The sequence below is a fragment of the Silene latifolia genome, chromosome X, assembly GCF_048544455.1.
Source record: "Silene latifolia isolate original U9 population chromosome X, ASM4854445v1, whole genome shotgun sequence".
In the NCBI taxonomy this organism is placed as follows: Eukaryota; Viridiplantae; Streptophyta; class Magnoliopsida; order Caryophyllales; family Caryophyllaceae; genus Silene; species Silene latifolia.
The window spans coordinates 17,922,310-17,943,686 of record NC_133537.1 but is presented as its reverse complement, the minus strand read 5'-3'; the positions used below and the strand labels follow the sequence as shown (position 1 = coordinate 17,943,686).

Here is a 21,377-nt window from a genome sequence, read left to right as displayed (position 1 = left end):
TTTTTCTTATTTTCCGAGTTTTAAGTTGCAATTTACACTAAATACCAATATTACCCTCATTGACTTACCCTAACTAATTCATTAATAACCAAACTTCTTCATTCTTCCGCATTTCTAGATTCTCCTTCTTCCCCAATTAATTCATTCCATTTCCAGATTTTCCTCACCACAAGCACATGACCAGATCACCGCAATTGGTGGTTTACGCTCAACACAGGCTCTTAGGGATGACAATGGATTCCGGATCCTGTCCAGATCCTAGGATCCAGATCCTACAAATTGGATCTAGATCGCAATATTTTGGATCCAGTGGATATGGATATGGATCGGATCTATGAGCATAAAAAAGGATCTGGATATGGATCTGATGGTCAAGATCTAGATCCTACCATTGGATCCATTTTTATTTTTATTTTAAATAAAAATAAAAAATAAGTTAAAGAAATAGTAAAAATATATCTTTTTTTATTTTTGTTCATAAACTAAGTTATGATTTCTTTCTCATTAACAGTTTTCAATTGCAAAAAAATAATTTGGTATCGTTACTATTCTTTTATGAAACTTTATTTCGATATCCTTTACAGCTTTTTTTTTATAATATTTGTATTCTAATATGAAACAATAGTATATTAAGTTGATAACAAAACTCAAAAATTAATATTTTAATTTTTAAAAAGTAGTTTTTTTACCATAAAAAGGATACCGGATAAATCCAGATCCAGATATGGATATGGACCGGATCTGGATATGGATATGGATCTGACAATTTCAGATCTGGATATGGATCTGACAATTTCAGATCCTGTGGATATGGACCGGATCTGGATCCACTACAAGAATAAGGATATGGATCTGGATCCTATAGGATCCTATCCAGATCTTATCCATTGCCATCCCTACAAGCTCTCCCTCACAAGCTTATTTGTTCTCACCCTCTAGCCACCATTAATACAATCTTCACGCTGAATTCGAGTTCGGGACTTCAAACTCCAGCTCACGTGGTACCATCATTACATCTCATCTATTTACCACCGTTTTACATCACCATTCACGTCACTCTGATGTTGCCCGATGTAAAACCCAACAAAAGGAATTTCGTTGACCCGAAAATGAGCACTTGAATCATTAATTGAGAGCAAGAACTGAAGTGATGAAGTGAAAGAGGATTTGCCTGGGTTGAATCTGAACCGCTGAGGTCGACTTGCTCCTGCTCGGGTCCTGAACTCGAACCCGCCTGGGTCCATGGTTAACCCGCACAGGTCTGTTGAAGTAGTTGTTAATTCAAGTGAGGGCAAACTTTGGAAAATGAATCATACTCACTGAAAAATCATACTATTTGCAGCATTTGTAAAGTAGTTTGGAAAATGAGAGAGTGGGAGAGCAGGAAGAAGGATGAAGGTAAATCTGAAAATGGAATAAATGAATTGGGGAAGAATGAGAATATGGAAATGGGGAAAAAGGAAGAAGTTTGGTTATTAATGAATTATTTAGTGTAAGTCAATGAGGATAATCTTGATATTTCGCGTAAATTGCAACTTAAAACTCGGAAAATAAGAAAAATGATGTCCGGGATAAAAATACGGTGGTGATTGAGAAATATACATTAAAGTTCGGGTGTTATTTGTAAAAATGAAAATACATGGTGATAATTTGTAAAAAAACGCAAATACGTGGTGGTTATTTGTAATTTTTCCTTTATTTAATCCCAAAATATCAAATCCAGAACCATTGTCAAATGACTTAAATCCCAACTTTTGATGTAAACATCACTATTACCCCACATGAGTGATTTTTGATCATATTAATGCAATATGATACATATTCGACCGGTCTCACATTTAAGATGATACCATGTCTTAAGAGAGACCTATTAATCTATTTGGAGAATATTTAACCCATTTTATACTTCACAAATCCCCTATTTACTAAATGAATAGGCATCCTCACAATATTTCCCTCCAAAAAGTATCTTTCTAAATAAGGTAGCTAATAGCAATTATGTATACATTAACTAAGTAAGGAAGCTAATAATTATAATAGTTTATTTCATTAAATTATTATATTTTCATTAAAATTAATATTTTTATCAAATTATATTTTTTTGACTAACTCTAATCTATAATATTTTAATTTAAATATTTAAAAAAATTGTATCATACTATGAATTATTAAATATTGGGTTTTTCTACATGGTAACCCTGTGTTTTTTCAAATTCTACATGGTAACCCTACTTTTCAAAGAACACACATGGTAACCCTCAATTTTATTAATACGTATTGCCGTGACCCTTAACTTTTTTTCCGTCAATTTTCTCCGTTAAAGTATGTGACGTGACCAATTGAATTTTGAGATTTTTTACAAGGTAACCCTATATTTTTAAAAATTCTACAAGTCAACCGTACTTTTTTAACAGATCACACGTGCATAAAAATATAATCCCTTAATTAATCTTTTTTTCACAATTTTACTCGATTACGCCCAAATTGTCTTATCCACCCCCATTACCCTTTAATTAACCGAGTTTTTAAAGAAAAATCCAATAAGAACTTTGTTCGATATCAAAAAATTTCCAATAAGATATTCTAAATACCAAAGTAAGAGTACTCTATTCCGAGCATTATAATAATCAATCCCAAATTTGAATCAAAGGGTTAATCTAATTAATAAACTTCTGTTTTCGAAACCTCATCAAATACGACAAAATTGAAATATGTGGTAAACACAATAATAACTTACTTCAATTATTCGACAAATTGATACAATAAAGTTGGGTACAATTGAGGAGTGGAGACTCATTTGTAAACATTGGGCTTAATAGTGGATTTCTTTGTTAATTATTTAACCCCATTTTTGGAAATTTATGGTAATGATACCTTAAAGAGATGATGATATTAAAAGTTGACGTTTTTTTGGAGTAATCGAGTGAAAAATGTGCTAAGAATGATAAATTTATGATCTAAGGGAGTATTTTTAAGAGTGTTTCTTTTGTAAAATAAATAAATAAATAGGGTTATTTTCTAGGATTTAAAAAAACAAAGGGTTACCTTATAGAAAATCTCAAAATTTAATTGGCCACGTCACATACTTAACGAACAAAACTGGCGGAAAGAAAGTTAAGGGTTACGACAATGCGTATTAACATAGTTGAGGGTTACCACGTATGTTCTCTGAAAAGTAGGGTTAACATATAGAATTTGGAAAAACACAGGGTTACCACGTAGAATAACTCTTAAATATTTGACTGATGCTATTATATGAGAATAATTTGACTCATACTAGGTATAATACAAAATTATAAACCATTTTGATTTTGAGGCAAAAAAATTGAGAAAATTTATTAATTGGAATCATTAGCTTTGCGGTATAAAAAAAAATATTTCTTTTTCAAAAATACATTTCAACATGCTACTCAATTCTCTTAATTAATTTTTAGTTTTAACTTTTTATTTATCAAAGCAAAATGCATTGAGGAAAAAAATGAACAACTAATCAGATACCACTATTATATATGTATAGTAGAAATAAAAAATAACTCTATAAGACGTGCATTTAATGCACGAGGTCTAACCTAATACTTGTATAATTGTATAATGCGATTTTACACAAATTTGTAAAACGAGATTTTTAGTAACCACTTTTATCCACCAACATAGTTGTTTTTGGATCCATTTTACAACTACTTCCTCTATCCCAATCATTTGTTTACCTTTGTTTTTGACACAAAGACGAGGAGAGGACAAGTGGATAATAAGTTATGTGGATTATGAAATTACCTTTTAAAAACACCCTCAATATAAAAAGGTAAACAAATAATCACTACAAAAAGAATTAAAACAGGCGACCGATTTTGGCGACTGAAATCATTCGCTAAAATCAATTTGGCGACTGAAATCAGTCGCCAAACGTCAGTCGCGGACCTTAGTCGCCTTTTCTAACTTTGGCGACTAATGTCGGTCGCCAAATTTGGCGACTGAAAAATCAGTCGCCAAATGACAAAAATAGCGACTGAAATAATAGTCGCCAAATTGGCGACTGATTTGAGGTAGTCGCCAAATTGGCGACTGAATTTCAGTCGCTAAATTTGGTATTAGTCGCCAAATTTGGGTGACGTAGCCAGTTTCACTGAGAAACTTTGGCGACTGAATAAGAGCTTTGGTGACTGAAATTCAGTCGCCATTTTGGCGACTACTCCTAATCAGTCGCCAATTTGGCGACTGAATTTCAGTCGCCAATTTGGCGACTGAATTTCAGTCGCCAAATCCCTTTTCAGTCGCCAAAGCCACTGTATGTTTTGGTGGTTTTTTTCGTTTTTATTGCTAGCAAAATATTTACAACCTGCATACAAACCGATGTTCCACAACGCCATACATCCCAAATTTCAACACACACACAACACCATACATTTCAACCCAACACCTCCCATTTTCTCAAACTTCATTTCATATATTGAAAATGAAAGTTTTACAAGCTAAGCTATTCTAATGTTCAAGTCTAAAGTTCAAGTTTTACAAGCTTACATGCTAAAATCATCTTACTTGGAAGCCAACACCGGCTCCACTCCCCCCTTGTGGACCATGCGGATCATTTGGATCGTAGTTGGGTCTAGGTCCGGGGTTACAACCTTGCCACCAATTCTCAAACATTTCCATTCTTTCCTTCATTTGGCGTAATTCTTCATCACGTTTGGCATCGCGTTCATCACGCTCTCTTACATGAGCTTGAAGTTGACTAATAATTCCCGGTTGATACGTGTTGCTGGAAATTGTTCAAGTTTTACAAGCTTTTGCTTGTGGGTGTGGCGGTTGTTCTTCAGAAATGGTTGTATGGTCATCACTATTAAAAATAGTGGAATCCATAGCATCAACAACCATCTCTCTATATGGGTTCTCATCATTTTGTATTTGTTGGGTGTGAGCTTGTTCATGAATTGGAGAATATGCTTCTCTATGTGAAATCCAATTGTAATAATTTGGCTTAAACCCGTTTATAATGAGATGTTCTTCTACTACAATGTCAAGCTGGTATTTCAGGTTTTTGCATTTGGCACAAGAACACCTAAGTTTTTTGTCTACCAAGTCATATTCATCTTGTTGTTTAGCAAATTCAATAAACTCGCTAACACCCTTTATAAATCTAGCGGTAGGACGTCTTTTCTTATTGGAATGGTCTAATCTTCCTTCATACATCCATGAACGTTCTAATCTCTTCATTTTAATCTAAAGAAGACCCCACAATAATTTAAACATTTTTAAAAAATAACAATAATATTACATACAAAATTTAAACATTATACTCCACATTATACAATAAACATATGAAAACAATATATAAATATTGTCAATAAGTAATCCATCTTCGAATGGGGTCCTTCAGTGTACGTTTCAAGTCACTAGCAAACACACTTGTAATTTATTAATGAGGAAAAAATTCGGCAGCAATTCCCTTCAGTTTTCCAAATACACATCTATGTAGAATAACTAATTACTCTACATATACATGTATTCGGAGAACATTAAAGGGATCGCCACCAAACCCATTCCTCATTAATAAATCACAAGTACGTGTTTACTACCTAAATGACTTGAAACGTACAAAGACAGTCCAAAATGGGGACTATTCAAGAATTACTCCTAATGAGTAATTCTTGAACGGGTACTAAGTCAACATCAAATCAAACAACAACACAATCAAGTACTAAATTAATTAAGTCAATCAAGAGCACAATTCAACCACCTAATAAAGGTTTCTATCCTAAAGTCCGTAGCATAATTTGAACTAAAATTAGTAAATTTAAAAGGTAACTGGTAAGAGAAGGTTACCTAATCAAGTAAAAGCAAAAATGAAAAGAAAACAAGAAGCAACGGCTACATCACAGACGGTGGTGCCTAGCAACATGGTGACAACCCTGAAAAGAGAAAAGAAAAACAAAAAAAACAAGGTTATTCAACCTCAATTCATCAATAACATGAATTATCAAACTAAATTTATCAAAATCAAGTCCTAAAGAAGGTTCCACTTAGCTAATAGCTAATTTCTCTTAATCCAAAAGACGGTTCCACTTAGCTAATTCCATTAATGCAAAAGACGGTTTCACTTAGCTTAATATTAATAATAATACGACGATTTCACTTAACTTAGTAATAATAATAATAATAATATTATTAATTAAGACGGTTCCACTTAGCTTAATACTAATGATAATGAGACGGTTTCACTTAGCTACCCAACACCATACACCACCCACGACCCACTCAAGGCTACCCCACGACCCACCCACCCACGGCCCACCACAGCCCCCCCCCCCTCCCCCCCCCCCCCCCGACCAACCCCACCCACGGCCGAACACCCCCCCCCCCCCTACCCCTCATAACCCTAAACCTAAAGACAAACCTCATAATCATTCCCTTTTAATTCAAACACAAATTAAACTAAATCTAACTACAAATTAATCTAACATACTAACTACAAATAAATCTAACAAATTAACCACAAATTAATCAAACTAACTACAAATTAATCTAACAAATTAAACTATATAAACTGAAATTAAACAAAAAAAACTAACCTAATTAAAGAGGGTGGATGTGGCGGTGGAAATGGCGGTGGAAGGGTGGTTGTGTGGTGTTGTTCGTTGGTGTCGTCGCCGCTGTTTCAATCGCTCGTCCTTTTTTTTTTTTCCGTAAAGAGTAAAGTAGGAGAGAGGAGCGCTGGTTTGTATAAAAAAATTTGGCGACTGAAATTCATTTTCAGTCGCCAAATTGGCGACTACCCATAAATCAGTCGCCAAATTTAAAAATTCGGTCGCCACGTTTGATTCCTTTTTTAAAAAAGTCAGTCGCCAGATTGGCGACTGATTTCAGTCGCCAATTTGAAAATCAGTCGCCAATTTGGCGACTACTTCTTTCAGTCGCCAAATTTCGGTCGCCTGTTTCATTTTTTCTTGTAGTGAATTAGGACACCCAAATATGGAATGGTTAAACAAATAATCCGACCGAAGGGAGTATATTATTGAAAACCGCCTTACACTAAACTCTTCATACTTTAGACGGATTTAACCGAGTATGGATCCTCTCCATTTCTCAAAAAGAAATGAAGACCCATTATTTCTCAACGGTCCGGATTAAATCTGGTCTAGATCGGATGATGGTAGATTTATTTTGAAATAAAAAGGTAAATAAATAAGATTGAAATATATAATATAGTAATATTTTATGAGAGGAAATGAGAAAAGAACGGAATTACTTTTTCACATACGAACTTTATTCTTTCACATACACTTTTTCATTAACTTTCCGTATGATACCCTTTTTCTAAACCTAGACAAATTAAGTCTTATATCTAATTTTTCCCCTAAAATCGAATAGAATTGTTCTATAAACCTGAATAATGGATTATAATTTTCAATTATTGAAATAATTTTGTTGTTTAACAATTATTATTACTCCTATTATATTTTGTTGAAATTATTAGGGTTTGTTAATTAGTGAAAGTAATTTTTTACTTATCCATCAATTGTTAAATGAAGGCGTGGCGGTTCTAGGTGTGCTGCGATGTGTGCGTTTGCTGTATTTGATATGATAGAATGGTATACCGTAATTTGTATCGGGAGAGATGTAAGATTGCATTGACCACCGGCAACGCCTACAATTTAGTTCTAATTTCTTCTATTGGTTTTTCACACAAATGTTTGGCATACAATTACAAGTATTCATTGCAATATTCATAGAACTGTACGAGAGATTTCCGTCAAACGTCATAATGCCAAATTGTAATTCCTTTATTTCCAATTTCTTTTCACTTTATAATGATGTCGACCGAAGCAACGTCGGTCAGTGATTGAATTGACCGGAGAAGGGGTACCGAACATAGGTGGTGTGGTGAAGGGAGACTAAGGGAGAAAAAAAAATCAATTGGGTGAAGGGATAAAAAAACGTAATTTATTTTCGCAGTACATTTTTTACTCATTTTAGTACTTTTTATCACTTTGTTTCCATTTGTCTACCCCTAATTAAAAAAACAACAAACCTAATCGTAGGAAGTACCTACATCCTCTCAAAAATAAGCAAAATTCTCCAATTATAGATGAATGCAAAACATGCATCACAAAATCTCATTGAAGACGGCACGTATCCGTCACTTTGGAGTGACGGATACCATTTCTTCTCACAAATGACCCAAATAGAGGAGAGAGGGAAGCACATGGGGGTGCCCCACCTTATCCCCCCTATCCGTTTTGTGAGTGGCATTACCCGTCACTTGCTCCGACCCGTCTTCAGCAAGACTAACTGAACATGCATTTGGTTCGTTGATTGCATAATTACTAATCAAATCATTGTTCCTCTTTCAATTTTTTTTGTTTTTTTAGGATTAATTTAGGGTTTTTGTACCAATTAATTGGATTGTGTATTTGTGTGAGGGTGGTGGCTGCTTGCGTTGAAGGACCGCATGTATGGACGTATGGTGGATGTTGAAGTAGTGTCGGCGAGAATGGCGGGAAAGGGAGTGGGGCCGATTGCCAGCAGCCGGCGAGGAGGCCGGAGAGGCCGAGAAAGATAAAGAGATGTAATTGGAATGGAGAAGAAGAGGGAGGACGAGAATCGGTCTATGAACAGTGACAGGCGATTGTTTTGCTTGTGGTGGTGAGTGGCCAAGGGAGGGGTAGCGGTGGTGGAGGTGGCGGTGGCGGCGGTGGTAGGATGAAGTTGGTTTTGAGTGGAGAGTTACTGTGTGATTTTTCTTCTTTTTCTAATGTAGTACACTTTGTGGGAAAAATGAGAGGGGTAGTATGGTCAAAAGTGTACTGTAATGAGTAAAATGTGTACTGCGTAAATCACCACCCTAAAAAAAATGACAAGGCTAAAATTGTAAAAAGCGTATATAAAAGAGTAAAATCCGTATGTGAAAAAGTACGTCCCGAAAAAAAAATGGAGGGGATACATTTCCGATTTAACCGTATTTTTAACACAAAGACCAACTTGTCCAACGTTGAACACCCAAAAACTTGGGAAAACATTACAGTAGTACAGTACAATTTATTTACTTTTTTCCGAGTATCAATTCCAATTTATTTACTTAATCACCTCTCATTTTCATTTTTTCACTCCCTCTCCTCACTCATCACCCTCCCCTTCTCTAACACCCACCCGTCTCTCCAGTCTCCACCGTCCACACCACCTTTCCTCCCTTTCATAAACCTTAATTTTTTCAATTGAAGATCAATCACAATAATGGGTACACTGGGTCGGGCAATCTACACCGTCGGGTTTTGGATCCGAGAAACGGGTCAAGCTATGGATCGTCTCGGTTGCCGCCTTCAAGGCAACCACCATTTTCAAGAACACTGTATGCTCTTTTACTTTCTTCCTTTTCGATGATTTAATGATTTTAGATCTGGGTTCTCTTTGTTTTTGTGTTTTTATCCTTAATTTGTTGACATTTTATGGATCAAATTAGGTTTGGTTTTGGCATTTAAATTGGGCGTGTAGGTAAAGTTGACTTTGATCATTTCTTGTATCGGTTAGTCTCTTGCGAGACGGTTTTACATTACTATTAGTGGGAAAGTAGTTACAAAACTAAGCCGTTTTACAATGTACATATGTAATGGAAGGCCACCTTACACAAGTGTGTATGCGTGTTCTTGTATTTTACAGTCTTATAGCTTACTGTTCGGCATTTGGTATGTTGAGGTTTGTATATGCGAACCGAACCAACAAGTTTTAGATGAGATGGTCTTATGATAAGATTAGGAGCTTTTTAAGGTTTTGGCTTGGGTTTTTAGATGTAAAAGGAGTCACATTTTAAGTTTGTTGTTGACGGATTCCCAACAGGTGTAACTTGAACGGCTAAGCTAGCTTAAGCGATTTTGCGAGTTTCTAAGGTTTTGGTTTGGTTTTCAATATAGAACTCTAGCTCACCGCAAACCTAGGTTCAACCGCTTGTTTGTTTGTCTAGGCAAAGTAAAGCGAGATTTTGAAGCTCTGACTATGTTCATTATTGGATGAGAGAGTTTATGGGGAAGCTTGTTGATAAAATAATATAAATAATAGGGTGCTGCTTTGTTTGGTCTATTTGATTTCTCCGGGGATCAGTGACCGAATAAAGTGATTATGGTGCGGTGTGCATTATATTAAATTTATCATCTGAGCCTCCAAACATTTGGATATAGACTTTTTTTTGGGAGGTTTTTAGTTTACTCAAATTTGTGAAAATTTCCAGTTTCTTAAATTGCTTCTAATTGTTCAAAGCTATGCTTACGGATGATGATTGGTTTGATACTGGTGATAGATTGTTCTAGTTGCTGTTTAATTTGTGCTGCGAAGTCCTGTCACGGGACAACAAAAGTGGGGAAAGTAGGGCTTATCAGTTATCACTTGTTGAAGTATATTTGGCACATTGCCGGGTTTCCATATCCAACTAGTTGTGGCAGTCATTTGCTCGACTTTGGTGGACATTATGCAAAAGGTTATCGAAGAGCTTGGCTGAGAAGACTTTTGTTAATGCACCATTCAAGTAATTGATTAGATTTGAATTTAATTAGTAGATGAACAAAAGAGAGATGTAAAGTGGTGCTGTCGAAGGGTTTAATGTGGAATCTACAGGGTTTACTCGATGGCTTTGTTTGGTGCTTCTATCTAATATGGATGGAAGGTGAATGCATTGGCAGCTAATAATAAAAATGCGTAGGTGACTTTTCTCTTTGTTAGGTGACTTTTCCCTTTGTTTAGTAAGCCTCTGGTTTCAGATATAGCATTTTCGCACAATGGAGTTCTATTTTATAGGTTAAGTAGCAAATAACTTATCCTCTTTATCTTTCACCTTCCACGAGATTTTCATATATTTTGTTCTGCTAATATGACTAGATTGTCCTCTTCTCAATATTTTTCCCTTTGTTATATCGGTACTCTTGTCAGATTTACAAGTGTAACCTTGCCCCCCTTCAGTTGCTTATTTTTATGTGGATAACACGGGTAAAGATAAACAGTAACCAAATACGGAGTAGCTTTTTGGTGTGGGGAAAGGTAAGTTTTCTTTCTTTAGCGAGGAGTATGAGAAAAAGAGAAAAGTCATCCTCCAAGTTGATGTTTTTGCTGCCAAGGATTTGGCATGTGCTTGGTGTAGCCTAGAAGATTGTCAGGCGTCAAGAGAACTGTAGATGTTTGGCCAATTTGATATCTTAGATTGCCACTTGTAAGTTTCAGTACGCTTCTTTACAAAACTGAAGATGTCAAAAAGTAACATGCTTTTACGCATAATGAACAAAGGCACATAGAAAACACCTTGAACTCATGTATTCCGTTACAAGGAACTGAGTGGTGGAGCTAGGGGAGGGCTAGTAGGGTGTTCGCCCCGTCGGAGGATGAAAATTTCAAATTATTTAGTTAAAATTTTTGAACTTTTTTAGAGTTTCTCTTATACCATTATTCCTTCGCCCCCGCTGAAATTTATCGCCCCCGTTGCGTTCAAATCTTGGCTCCGCTAGGAACATGTGCACTTTTACTGCGTAGGATGTGAAAAAAGGATTCAAAACTTACACATCAAAGATCTCTATGAGAAAGGGGACGTACAAAAGCGTTTTATAGAGAAGAAACAAAAGGTATGATAATTAGTAGAAGGCCCGAAAGCAAGCAGCAGTGATCAACTACACCTTGTATCCCATTTATATTGTCTTGATATGGCTATGCGTCATATTTAAGAATTGGTGGTGAATATCATTATATCTCTTGACTTGGGGAGTTTAAACGTAGATGTGTCAATAAGATAGGAGTGTGTTACTTGATTAGGGATAGGTTGAGAAGCTCACTAATTTATTTTACGACATATAGAAAGAGAAAGTAGGTGTTGCGTCGATTGAAGATAAGATGAGGGAAAACTGTTTAAGGTGGTTTGGCCATGTACGGAGGAGAGCACCAGAGGCACAAGTGAGGAGAATTGAGAGTTGGGGAATGGATAAACTTGTTAGGGGAAGGGGAAGATCGAAACAAACATGGATAAGGGTGATTGAAAACGATATGAGTGTTTTGGGAATAACTGAGAGTATGGCGAAGGAGAGGGTATTGTGGAGAAAAAGATACCATGTTAAGGAATAGTTTGAATTTTATATATTTCCTTGTCTTTTACCAGTTTTACTTCAATCTTTATTTGCCGATTTTTTTTTTTCAAAAAAAAAAAACTACTTCTACTCTTTTATGTTTTACAAATCCGTTTTGCCATTTTAATCTTTAATCTTGCTTTTCAGTTTTCACGCTTTTCTTATTTTTATTTTAGTGTTTACAAACACACTTGTTTTGTTAACCATTTATCTATTTCTTTTCCTTTGTTAATTTACCTTTGACCGTATTGGCGGATTCAAACCTATACGGATTCGGATGATGATTCATGTTAGCCGACTCTAACCTATGTTGGGACTAAGGGCTTTGTTGTTGTATATAGAAAGAGAACAATTTTATTGGGAAGGAGCAAAAAGCATCGTGGACACTGCAAATGGAATGGATTATTTTTTTAGGGTGAAAAAAATGAGTGGAAGGAGGATTGTGAGAACATTGATTCGCAACTTCTTGCTGAAGTAGATTAAAAAAAAGTTTTTTTGTTGATGCTGATGACTACTGTATCCGATTTAGCCGCCGCCAACTCCTTCCTTTCTACGCTCTCCTTCTATTAAATCTTCTTGCTACCCAATGCTAACTTTTTTCCTCTCTAACTCGGACCTCAAACCCAGATCTAAATTCTACAAGGAAACACTGGTAATTTTTGAAAATTACCACCAACTTGGTGTGCTCCAGCCTCATGCGCTTCTGATGGTGGTCACCGTTGCTGTCGACTTGGTGAGTGGTGCGATAACAGTGGTGCTGCTGTGGTTGGCGGGAGTTTAGTGGTAGCTTTGTGATGTTGTGGTGATTTTTGAGTGGTTAGGCGAGTTGGTGGTTGGAGTGTGATGTTGTGGTGATTCTTAATATGGCAACCTTCACCTATGTTTGTTTGCTGCCTCTATCATTGCATTGTCTAATGTATCTTTGTATCTCTAGTGTCTCGGCATCGGACTTTGATGAACATTTTTGATAAGGCACCCGTGGTCGACAAGGAAGCCTTCGTGGCACCAAGTGCTTCTGTTATTGGAGATGTTCGGATCGGATGCGGCTCTTCCATTTGGTATGGCTGTGTTTTAAGAGGTAAGATGTTTGTAATGTATTACACTACCTTTAATTGGGAAACTCGCTCTTCTGTAACCTTTGCGACTTTTGTCTTCTTAATATGGCTGCCTCTTTGATGCCCACATTTATTCGCTTTAGGCCAAAGCCACGTGAGTTACGTCTTCCTGTTATTGGCCGTTCACTTTAGCTGTATCTCCCTATTTATGCAGGTGATGTAAACCACATTTCTATTGGGTCTGGAACCAATATTCAAGATAATTCTCTTGTTCATGTGGCAAAGTCAAACTTAGCCGGGAAGGTGTTGCCGACTATCATTGGAGATAATGTTACTGTTGGTGAGTAAAAATTACCCTGACAGCCTGATAACCGTGGTTTTTACAACTTGACGATGCTGTGTGACTTTTTGTATGCATGGAATAGGTCACAGTGCAGTCTTACATGCTTGTACTGTTGATGATGAGGCATTTGTTGGTATGGGTGCCACATTACTTGATGGAGTAGTTGTTGAAAAACATGCCATGGTTGCTGCTGGAGCCCTTGTAAGGCAGAATACTAGGATTCCTTCTGGACAGGTCAATTCTCTACTACCCATTTCTTGCTTCTCGAAGTCCATAATTCAAGTATTATATTCTTGTTTGACAATTTATGTTATTACAGTAGCTTAGGTACTCTGACACAATACGTGTTTTGATAGGGAACAGACCACAGTCTCGTTAGTGCATAATCTGCATATAGCAATTTCCTATCTCATTTTCTTTTTGATGGAATTCAATAATAGGGAAGACAGTTAATTAGTTTTGCTCATGTCAGACCCGAGTATCCATCTGTATATTCTGAAGTGTGTTCTGGGACCAATCAGTTAATTTTTCAATTTTTATCTGTGTGTAACTTTGGGCGCGTGAAGAACGTACTAGCACATAAGTTTTTGATTTTTTTTGTTTGCTCCATTAACGAGCCGTAAAGGAAAACAAGGAGTGCAAAGCTTTCTCCTGAATTTTATACCCTTGCATTAGAAAGGAATTGAACTGGGGTATTCTGGTGAAGCTGGTTCAAAAAGGGCTATTGTTATCGTGATTTTAGCCCATTTAGCGGTGCGGCTAGGGTTCCTTAAGGAAAGCTTTGCTTGCATCGCGCTATTACACTATTGAGGTTGTGCTCAATTTTCTCAATACAGGTTTGGGGAGGTAATCCAGCCAAATTTCTGAGGAACCTTACAGAGGAAGAGATTGCTTTCATTGCCCAGTCAGCCGCTAATTACACCAACCTAGCACAGATTCATGCAGCTGAAAATGCAAAGAGCTTTGACGAGATTGAATTTGAGAAGGCACTAAGAAAGAAATATGCTAACAAAGACGAGGAGTATGATTCCATGATTGGCATTGTTCGAGAAACCCCACCTGAGCTTATCCTCCCTGACAATGTCTTACCCGATAAAGCTGCACAGAAATCTTCGTGAACAATCTTTTAGGTGACTCCTGCCATTACTTTACTGGTTTTCTTGTTGATTTTGCAATTACAGTTTACGTTCAAGATTGGCTGCGTCAGTTCCAATAATTTCAAACAGTAGACTTGTGATACAATTTTTGTTTTCAACTGACCTTCAGTTTCTCATCATATTAGACACTTAAATCCTTGTTGTAATGCCAATGCTGAACTCGGTGAAAGTTTCAAATGTCGAGTTCTGACTATTATGTAACCATATTTTGAAGTTACGCAGGGTCATTTGGCAACCTTTGTGTATTGTGATTAATTTGTGAGCATTTGAAATAAGATGGCAATCTGTTTACTTTCTGCCTTTCTAGTTTCTACATAGACCACTCCGTCGCCATACTTATTTTTATCACACTGTGGAACCAAATAATAATACTTCGGACTTTGTTGTAAATGAAAATCACAGCTCTCACTACATGATTTGCAAATCACAAATTAATTGATATGATTGATATGGGAGTAAGCATAAGCGCCTTTGCAACTTTGTGCTGTAGAGTGTAAACTAGTTTGGAGTCCGATCAAACTTATTCGCTTGAACAGTTACAAGTTTCTCCATAATTGTTATCAGGATGAATTTTCGCAGAAAATAAAATGTTTCAAGATCCTGTTCTCATAGTCCAAATAATGAAATGATTTAAAATACAAGAATTCATTCATTTTATTTCTATACGCTTGTTTAAAATTTTATTTCTATACGCTTGTTTAAAATATGTGAGGAAGAATGTTCCGTTAATTGAAAAGGAGTATTGATTTTGACCGGTATCCATTTCTCTAAATTATTGTTCTTTCTTTTGACTTATTGCAACGAAATGTCTTAAGAAAATTAATAGTATGAGTTGCATGACTACGTTGCCTATAATATAATATTGTCGTAGTCATTGATCTGGTAATATTTCTTGAAGAATTGTCAACATATTTCTACTCATTTGCAGTCAACCATATTAGTGATGAAAAGAGAGACTTTTTCGCCACGCTTTTATGGTTCATCTAAGACAACAGACATCATATCCGTCTTAACCTTAAGACTTGATAAATAAAATGGGCAAGACAAAAAAATTTCTAAGGACTAGCAAACCATTTATCCCATCTAATCAAATGAAATATTATTTGACTCGTTTTATTTATAAGACATATATCTGTCTTAAGAGAGGGTGAGAGACTAATTGTAAACGGATGAAGTAGCTTTAGAAAAATGTTTCATTTCAATACGCAACTACCTTTCTCCATTTTGTACAAGTCCACTCAAACATTATAAACTAAGACACTACTAAGTACTAACCCTGAAATGTCTCCGTCTAATTAGTTACACGTTACAACCAACAATTTATTGTTTAAGGCGGATATTCCGTCTTAAATTTAAGACGGTTAAATATAGGATGAAAAAGACAAAAACAAAAGGTCTAGGTAATATCAAACTAGTTGTCCTATGATTCCTCATGTAAATATGTAATACTCCCTCCTATTCACTCATTTCTTCCCCTTCCATTTTGCATAAGAATTAAGAAAATGATTTTGGACCACACAAAACACTTTACCCCGCATACAATTGAATTTGGCCACACAAAACCTTCTAAAAAAAGGAAAGAGAGAATAAAATCCGACTATCATGAAAATGGAAAGAGGGGAGAAATGAGTGAATAAGAGGGAGTACTACTTAGTTAATAGGTGATATCTATCGACCAATCAATTGATTATTTCATACCATCAGAGGATTTGAGTTAGAGATGAGGTAATGATTTAAGAAAAACTAAAGAAAAGAAAAAAATTGCACGTATGAAGAAATAACAATTTACATATACTTAAAATTAAAACGTAAAAAAATTGAATAAAAAAAATGTAAGGAAATGACTGATACGGAAACGTAAGGAGAATCGAGAACGGGTTCTCTTGCCCTATTTTCATGTCCCATTAACGCAAGGAGAGCATATTCTCAGTTCCATTTTCACGTGCCATTAAACTAAGAAGGAAGATAGAACAATATAAGTTTTTCTACATTAATTATCATACATCTACACAATTAACAATACGTTAACGGTGAAGTCTACTAGTTATAATTTGGATAAAACTCCTAAGAATTTTAAGTCCAAACCTCTTTAAAAGCGATCTTATAAAAGTATCAGCTAATCTTGGTTGTGACGGGCTAATCCCGTCACAAGCTTGTGACCTCTCACAAAAAGGGAGAGGGGACAAGCTGGGACACCCCATGTGCTTCCCACTCACCTCTCAATAGGCATTTTATAAGAGAAAACGGTATCTGTCACAAGCTTGTGACGGATATCGCCCGTCTTCAATGAGATTTTGTGTAAAAGTATTATTGCCGAAAAGTGGCGAAAAGTGATATTATGAATTTCGAACTTGTCACCTACGAACGGTTGGCAAAGGTAGATGTTGCGGCCGACTCAAATGTGTACTCCTAATTAAATGGTCCAAAAGAAAACTAAGTTTCTTTATCCTGTTTTTTCGTCAAGTTTTAATAGCCAGAATTTTATACACACACAGAGTTAAGTGTGTTGACACGAAGCATCTTCTTGCATGTGGACCATAATTGAGAGAGCCTGATTTTTCTGACGGTATCACAATCACATACGATTAATTCTCCTAATATAAAATCTCACTTAATACGAAACTATCCGTCAAGACAGGTAAGATATCATATCACTTGTATTTATTAGATAAATATATTATTTTTGATTTTTTTCTTTTACATTCTTACATACACAAGGATATATATTCAACCCGTTTTAAACTCAAAACAGATAGTGTCGACTTAAGGAAGATTTATTGTTCTCCTAATTAGTGGGCACCTTTCGTATTTAAAGTCAGGAATGGAGGAGCCAAGCATATGAAAAATGGCCCAATCTATATTTGTTTTATTCTATCTATTTAGCATACCATATATGACCTAACTTTCTCACATTTCCTATATTAATTATTATCACATTCCATACTTTTGAACACTCGTATCCAAGTTTAATCCTAACCAAATAATCGTATAATGGGTCTTTTGAGAGCTTTGAGTACCACCAAAGGTCGTCGAGGAGGGTACGATAAACTACTAGACGAAACCAACGAGGATAGTAACCCGTGTGTTGGTAATCAACAAACTCCGGTATTGAAGAGAGTAATGAGTGTACCAGCAAAAGTATTATTCGGGTCTTCTTCTAGAAAAATCAAAACAACAACGTCTTCATCTTATTCATCGTCTTCATCGTGGGAAAGAAATTTTCAAGCAAATACGAATAATAATAATAATTGTAATAGTAAGTCGAAGAAACAACAAGAGATGAAGAAAGGAGGGAAAGTACATCCAGTGTTTGGATTGTTTGATGGAAGGTCATGGAGTAAAAGGAAGTTCACAGCTAACCCTGAATTTTCAAGGTATATTGACTATTTGAAAGAGGGTGGTGTAGGCGGCGTTAGGGCTGCCGAACAAGGACGTTCATAAGTGCTGTAAATCTGTAATAAGGTGGCCGTGTTTAATTTACGTAGTGTTATCATTTTCTTTGTATTTTTAGGTAAAGAAAAAAAAAAGTGTTTTTGAACGGATGGATAATCCGAGTACTCTGTAAAAGAAAGTCATGATATCAAATCATCTTTTTTTATTTTAGTTTTGGTGCTACGTAGATGGGCGATAATACTTGGTAAAAGAAAACAATGGTTTTTATTATAATGTTTTTATTTTATTTTTACTCTGTATATTTTATAGTTACTAACTTACAATTTATCGTGTTTGGAAAAGTAAATATGTAAACAATTACTCCGTATTTTGGTGGTGGTTTGTAAAAATTGAAACTAGGCTAAACACCATAATTCACAATATATGAAGGTACTATCCGGTTGAAGTTTTTGCTGTTCTTTTTTAACAAATACGGAGTATACACGTTCTTCTGGCTGAAGTATGTAGTACCGACCTTGATGATTTTAACAGCTAAATAATCAGTGGTTGAACTAGGGAGGTTTAGCGGAAATTTTTCGAATTTTTTTCGAGTGTACCTTATGAAATTAGTCGTTCGCGCTCCCTAAAATTTTTCGCCCCCCTAAATTCAAATCTTGGGTCCGCCACTGGCTAAATTGTCTTTGAACCGCTTTTGAATAAGTCGAATTAACGACTAACTTAGTGTTGACTGCTGAGGAAGCTTTTGTGGTACTGGTCCTACAATAGTCTACCCTCCTTGGCAAAAAATTATGCACACGAAAGGCATACATAATACTACATTACGAAATATAAAATTACAATTTATTTCTAAGGAACTAGGAAGAATGATATAATTGCTTCGGGTATCTTCAAAGTGTTGGCGGAGGACGTTAGAATGGTCGTCACGAGCTTCATTCTCAACAACTTTAACACTAATATGAACTCCAACAACCCATTGAGATGATTGAAAAGCGGAGAGGCAAAGCTAAGGTGCACTTACGCCACGAGGACGTAGAAATTTTATAGGGAAAGCAAAGCAAAGGAGCATGAAACCATTGGAGAGTAATCTCCTACACCTTGAAGAACGATCTCTACAGTCAAGAATCCAACGGACGAAGAAGCCAGACAAGTAAGCAAGTTGAAACAAATAAATCTCAACAACCAATCTCTTAACCATTTTCACCACCAAAAAACGATTTGGGGTGAAATCAACACAATACGGAGGAGCAATCACCTTCACAGCTATGCTAACACACATACTAATGCATAGACTCTTGAAAGAGGAGATTATTAAGAAAAGCAGTAAAGACAACAGACTGAATTCGAATGACATTAACTTATGGACGAAAACCATCACAACCAACCCCACCACACCATCATCCAAACCTAACCACATAACCCAATCCGAAACATAACCTCTGATAAACACGACGGTGTCAACCCAAGGTCTAACTCAAGCCTTTACAACCAAATCGGACCCAAAATCCACAGAAAAAGACCAACAACACAAGACAAACATCCTAAGAATCAGAAAGCCTCACAAAGGCCACTAGTAGACCCTAAGCCAACATGCATACCCGTAAGAACATCCATAAATAGTCTCACAACCAAATATACCCGAACCGGAGTAGCGACCGACAAAGACCAAAAGACTATGCATGTCATACAAAACTAACAGGTGGGGGAAGGGGAACACTGTGTCAGACACATGCACTGTAATACTACGGTTTTCTAAGTTGGTTACTCGGCCGAATGGGAAGCAGGATTAACTGTGTCAATTGATGATTTAATAATACAAGACCTGCTGAATTGCTGATATGTTTGAGATGGTTGGTTACTTAGACTGAGAGTCTGAGATAATGATGGGACTTTGGTCGTAGGCTGATGGGTTAGTAGGCGGTAGGCCTGTGGCCCAACAACGATAACTTTTTTAGTCTGTTTCCATCACCGCCATGACGGCCCACGGACTAGAATCGTTCACACATTTCTAAAACTAGGCCTAGATTGATTATTACATAGCCCATCATCGAGCCCGTAGATATGACCCAGTCTAAGCCCCATAATATTTCGTAATTTATTTTCGCAGTACAATTTTTACTCATTATAGTATTTTTTTACCAACCTTTTCATTTCTTTACCCTTCACTAAAAAACATCAAATCCAATTCTCTCTACCTTCTCTCCACCTTCCCTCCATTATTAAAGACTTTAAACTTCGTCAACCTCCTTAAAATTCTTCAATTATTAACGATAATTCAACGTATTTAATTCGTTAATCTCATATTAATAATTTAATTGACTATTTCTTACAATTTTACTCATTTTAATTAAAATCCCTCTTTAATTAGGGTTTATATCTAAATTAATTAAGGGACAATTACTACGGTATAGTGGGCTTGTTTGTGGTAATTTATGGCTGGCGTGCTTCGACGGCAGTCCGCCGGCGACGTGAGAGTCACAGTTGGAACATGGTACGGTGGTAATGGTGTTTGTGTGGAGTGGTACGGTGTTTGTGTAGTAATGCACTAAATGCCATTGATTTTTCTATTTTTTTACTCAATGCCGTTTTTCCAATGTAGCACGTAGAAGTTTACGAATATAATACATGTGTTTGTAGAATGTTTTTGTGTATAGATATAGGTTTGTAAAGATAATTTATGAAAGAAGTATATTTAGGGTGGCTAAAATTAGAGGATTATGGGTAAGTAAAATTAGAGAGAATAGTTTAGAAAGAAGTTAGGGAGGGAAAATGGGATGGGAAATGTGAGGGGTATAATTGTCAATATTGTACTGCGATGAGTAAAATGCGTACTGCGAAAATCAACACCCTTTTGTAATAGACGTATCTATCTATATCTATCTATACTATATAATTAAAAAACTAGGCAAAAATAATTAATTTTATTCCACATGTCACTAGCAATTAATTTAATTCCACATAGGATTAGTAAACAATTTACTTTCTATATATTTTAATTATTTATTTAATTTATTTATTAATTACCAAGCCAAAAAGAAGAGCAAAAAAAGGAGTAGCAAAAAAAATGGAAAAGCAAAAAAAAAGACAAAAAAAAGTAGTTTATTATTCATATTTCACCGAACCTCATCCAATTTCACTTCCAATTCCACCGACATCAAAATACTAACTTCACTCTCTTACTATTATCTATCTATGATCTATCTATCTATACAACTTACTTAAAAGACTACATAAACCATTTAATTTTATTTCACATGACATTTCTACATTTAATTTTAATCCACATGACATTTTTTTAATCCATTAATCCATAAAATATTATATTATTATTAAATGAGGAAAG

General features: G+C 35.7%; 2 protein-coding genes across 2 annotated transcripts; both read left to right on the top strand.

Moving 5' to 3' along the window:
- The first annotated feature begins 8,966 nt into the window (after positions 1-8,966).
- On the top strand, positions 8,967-14,944 carry LOC141623054 (gamma carbonic anhydrase 1, mitochondrial-like). The gene is made up of 5 exons (XM_074439096.1): positions 8,967-9,343; positions 13,024-13,167; positions 13,359-13,484; positions 13,570-13,721; positions 14,324-14,944. Exons 1-5 carry the CDS (start codon positions 9,229-9,231, stop codon positions 14,603-14,605), a joined length of 819 nt encoding a protein of 272 aa, XP_074295197.1. The 5' UTR covers positions 8,967-9,228; the 3' UTR covers positions 14,606-14,944.
- A 2,379-nt stretch (positions 14,945-17,323) lies between these two features.
- Positions 17,324-18,245, top strand: LOC141623053 (uncharacterized). The gene has a single exon (XM_074439095.1). It carries the CDS (start codon positions 17,636-17,638, stop codon positions 18,083-18,085), a length of 450 nt encoding a protein of 149 aa, XP_074295196.1. The 5' UTR covers positions 17,324-17,635; the 3' UTR covers positions 18,086-18,245.
- The last annotated feature ends 3,132 nt before the right edge of the window (positions 18,246-21,377 follow it).

Excerpts from the sequence above, each read along its gene's own strand:
- LOC141623053 (XM_074439095.1), top strand. The coding sequence starts at position 17,636 with ATGGGTCTTTTGAGAGCTTTGAGTACCACCAAAGGTCGTCGAGGAGGG.
- LOC141623054 (XM_074439096.1), top strand. The coding sequence starts at position 9,229 with ATGGGTACACTGGGTCGGGCAATCTACACCGTCGGGTTTTGGATCCGA. Across the intron at positions 9,344-13,023 it reads CCACCATTTTCAAGAACACT|TGTCTCGGCATCGGACTTTG; the intron begins GTATGCTCTTTT and ends TTGTATCTCTAG. Across the intron at positions 13,722-14,323 it reads CTAGGATTCCTTCTGGACAG|GTTTGGGGAGGTAATCCAGC; the intron begins GTCAATTCTCTA and ends TTCTCAATACAG.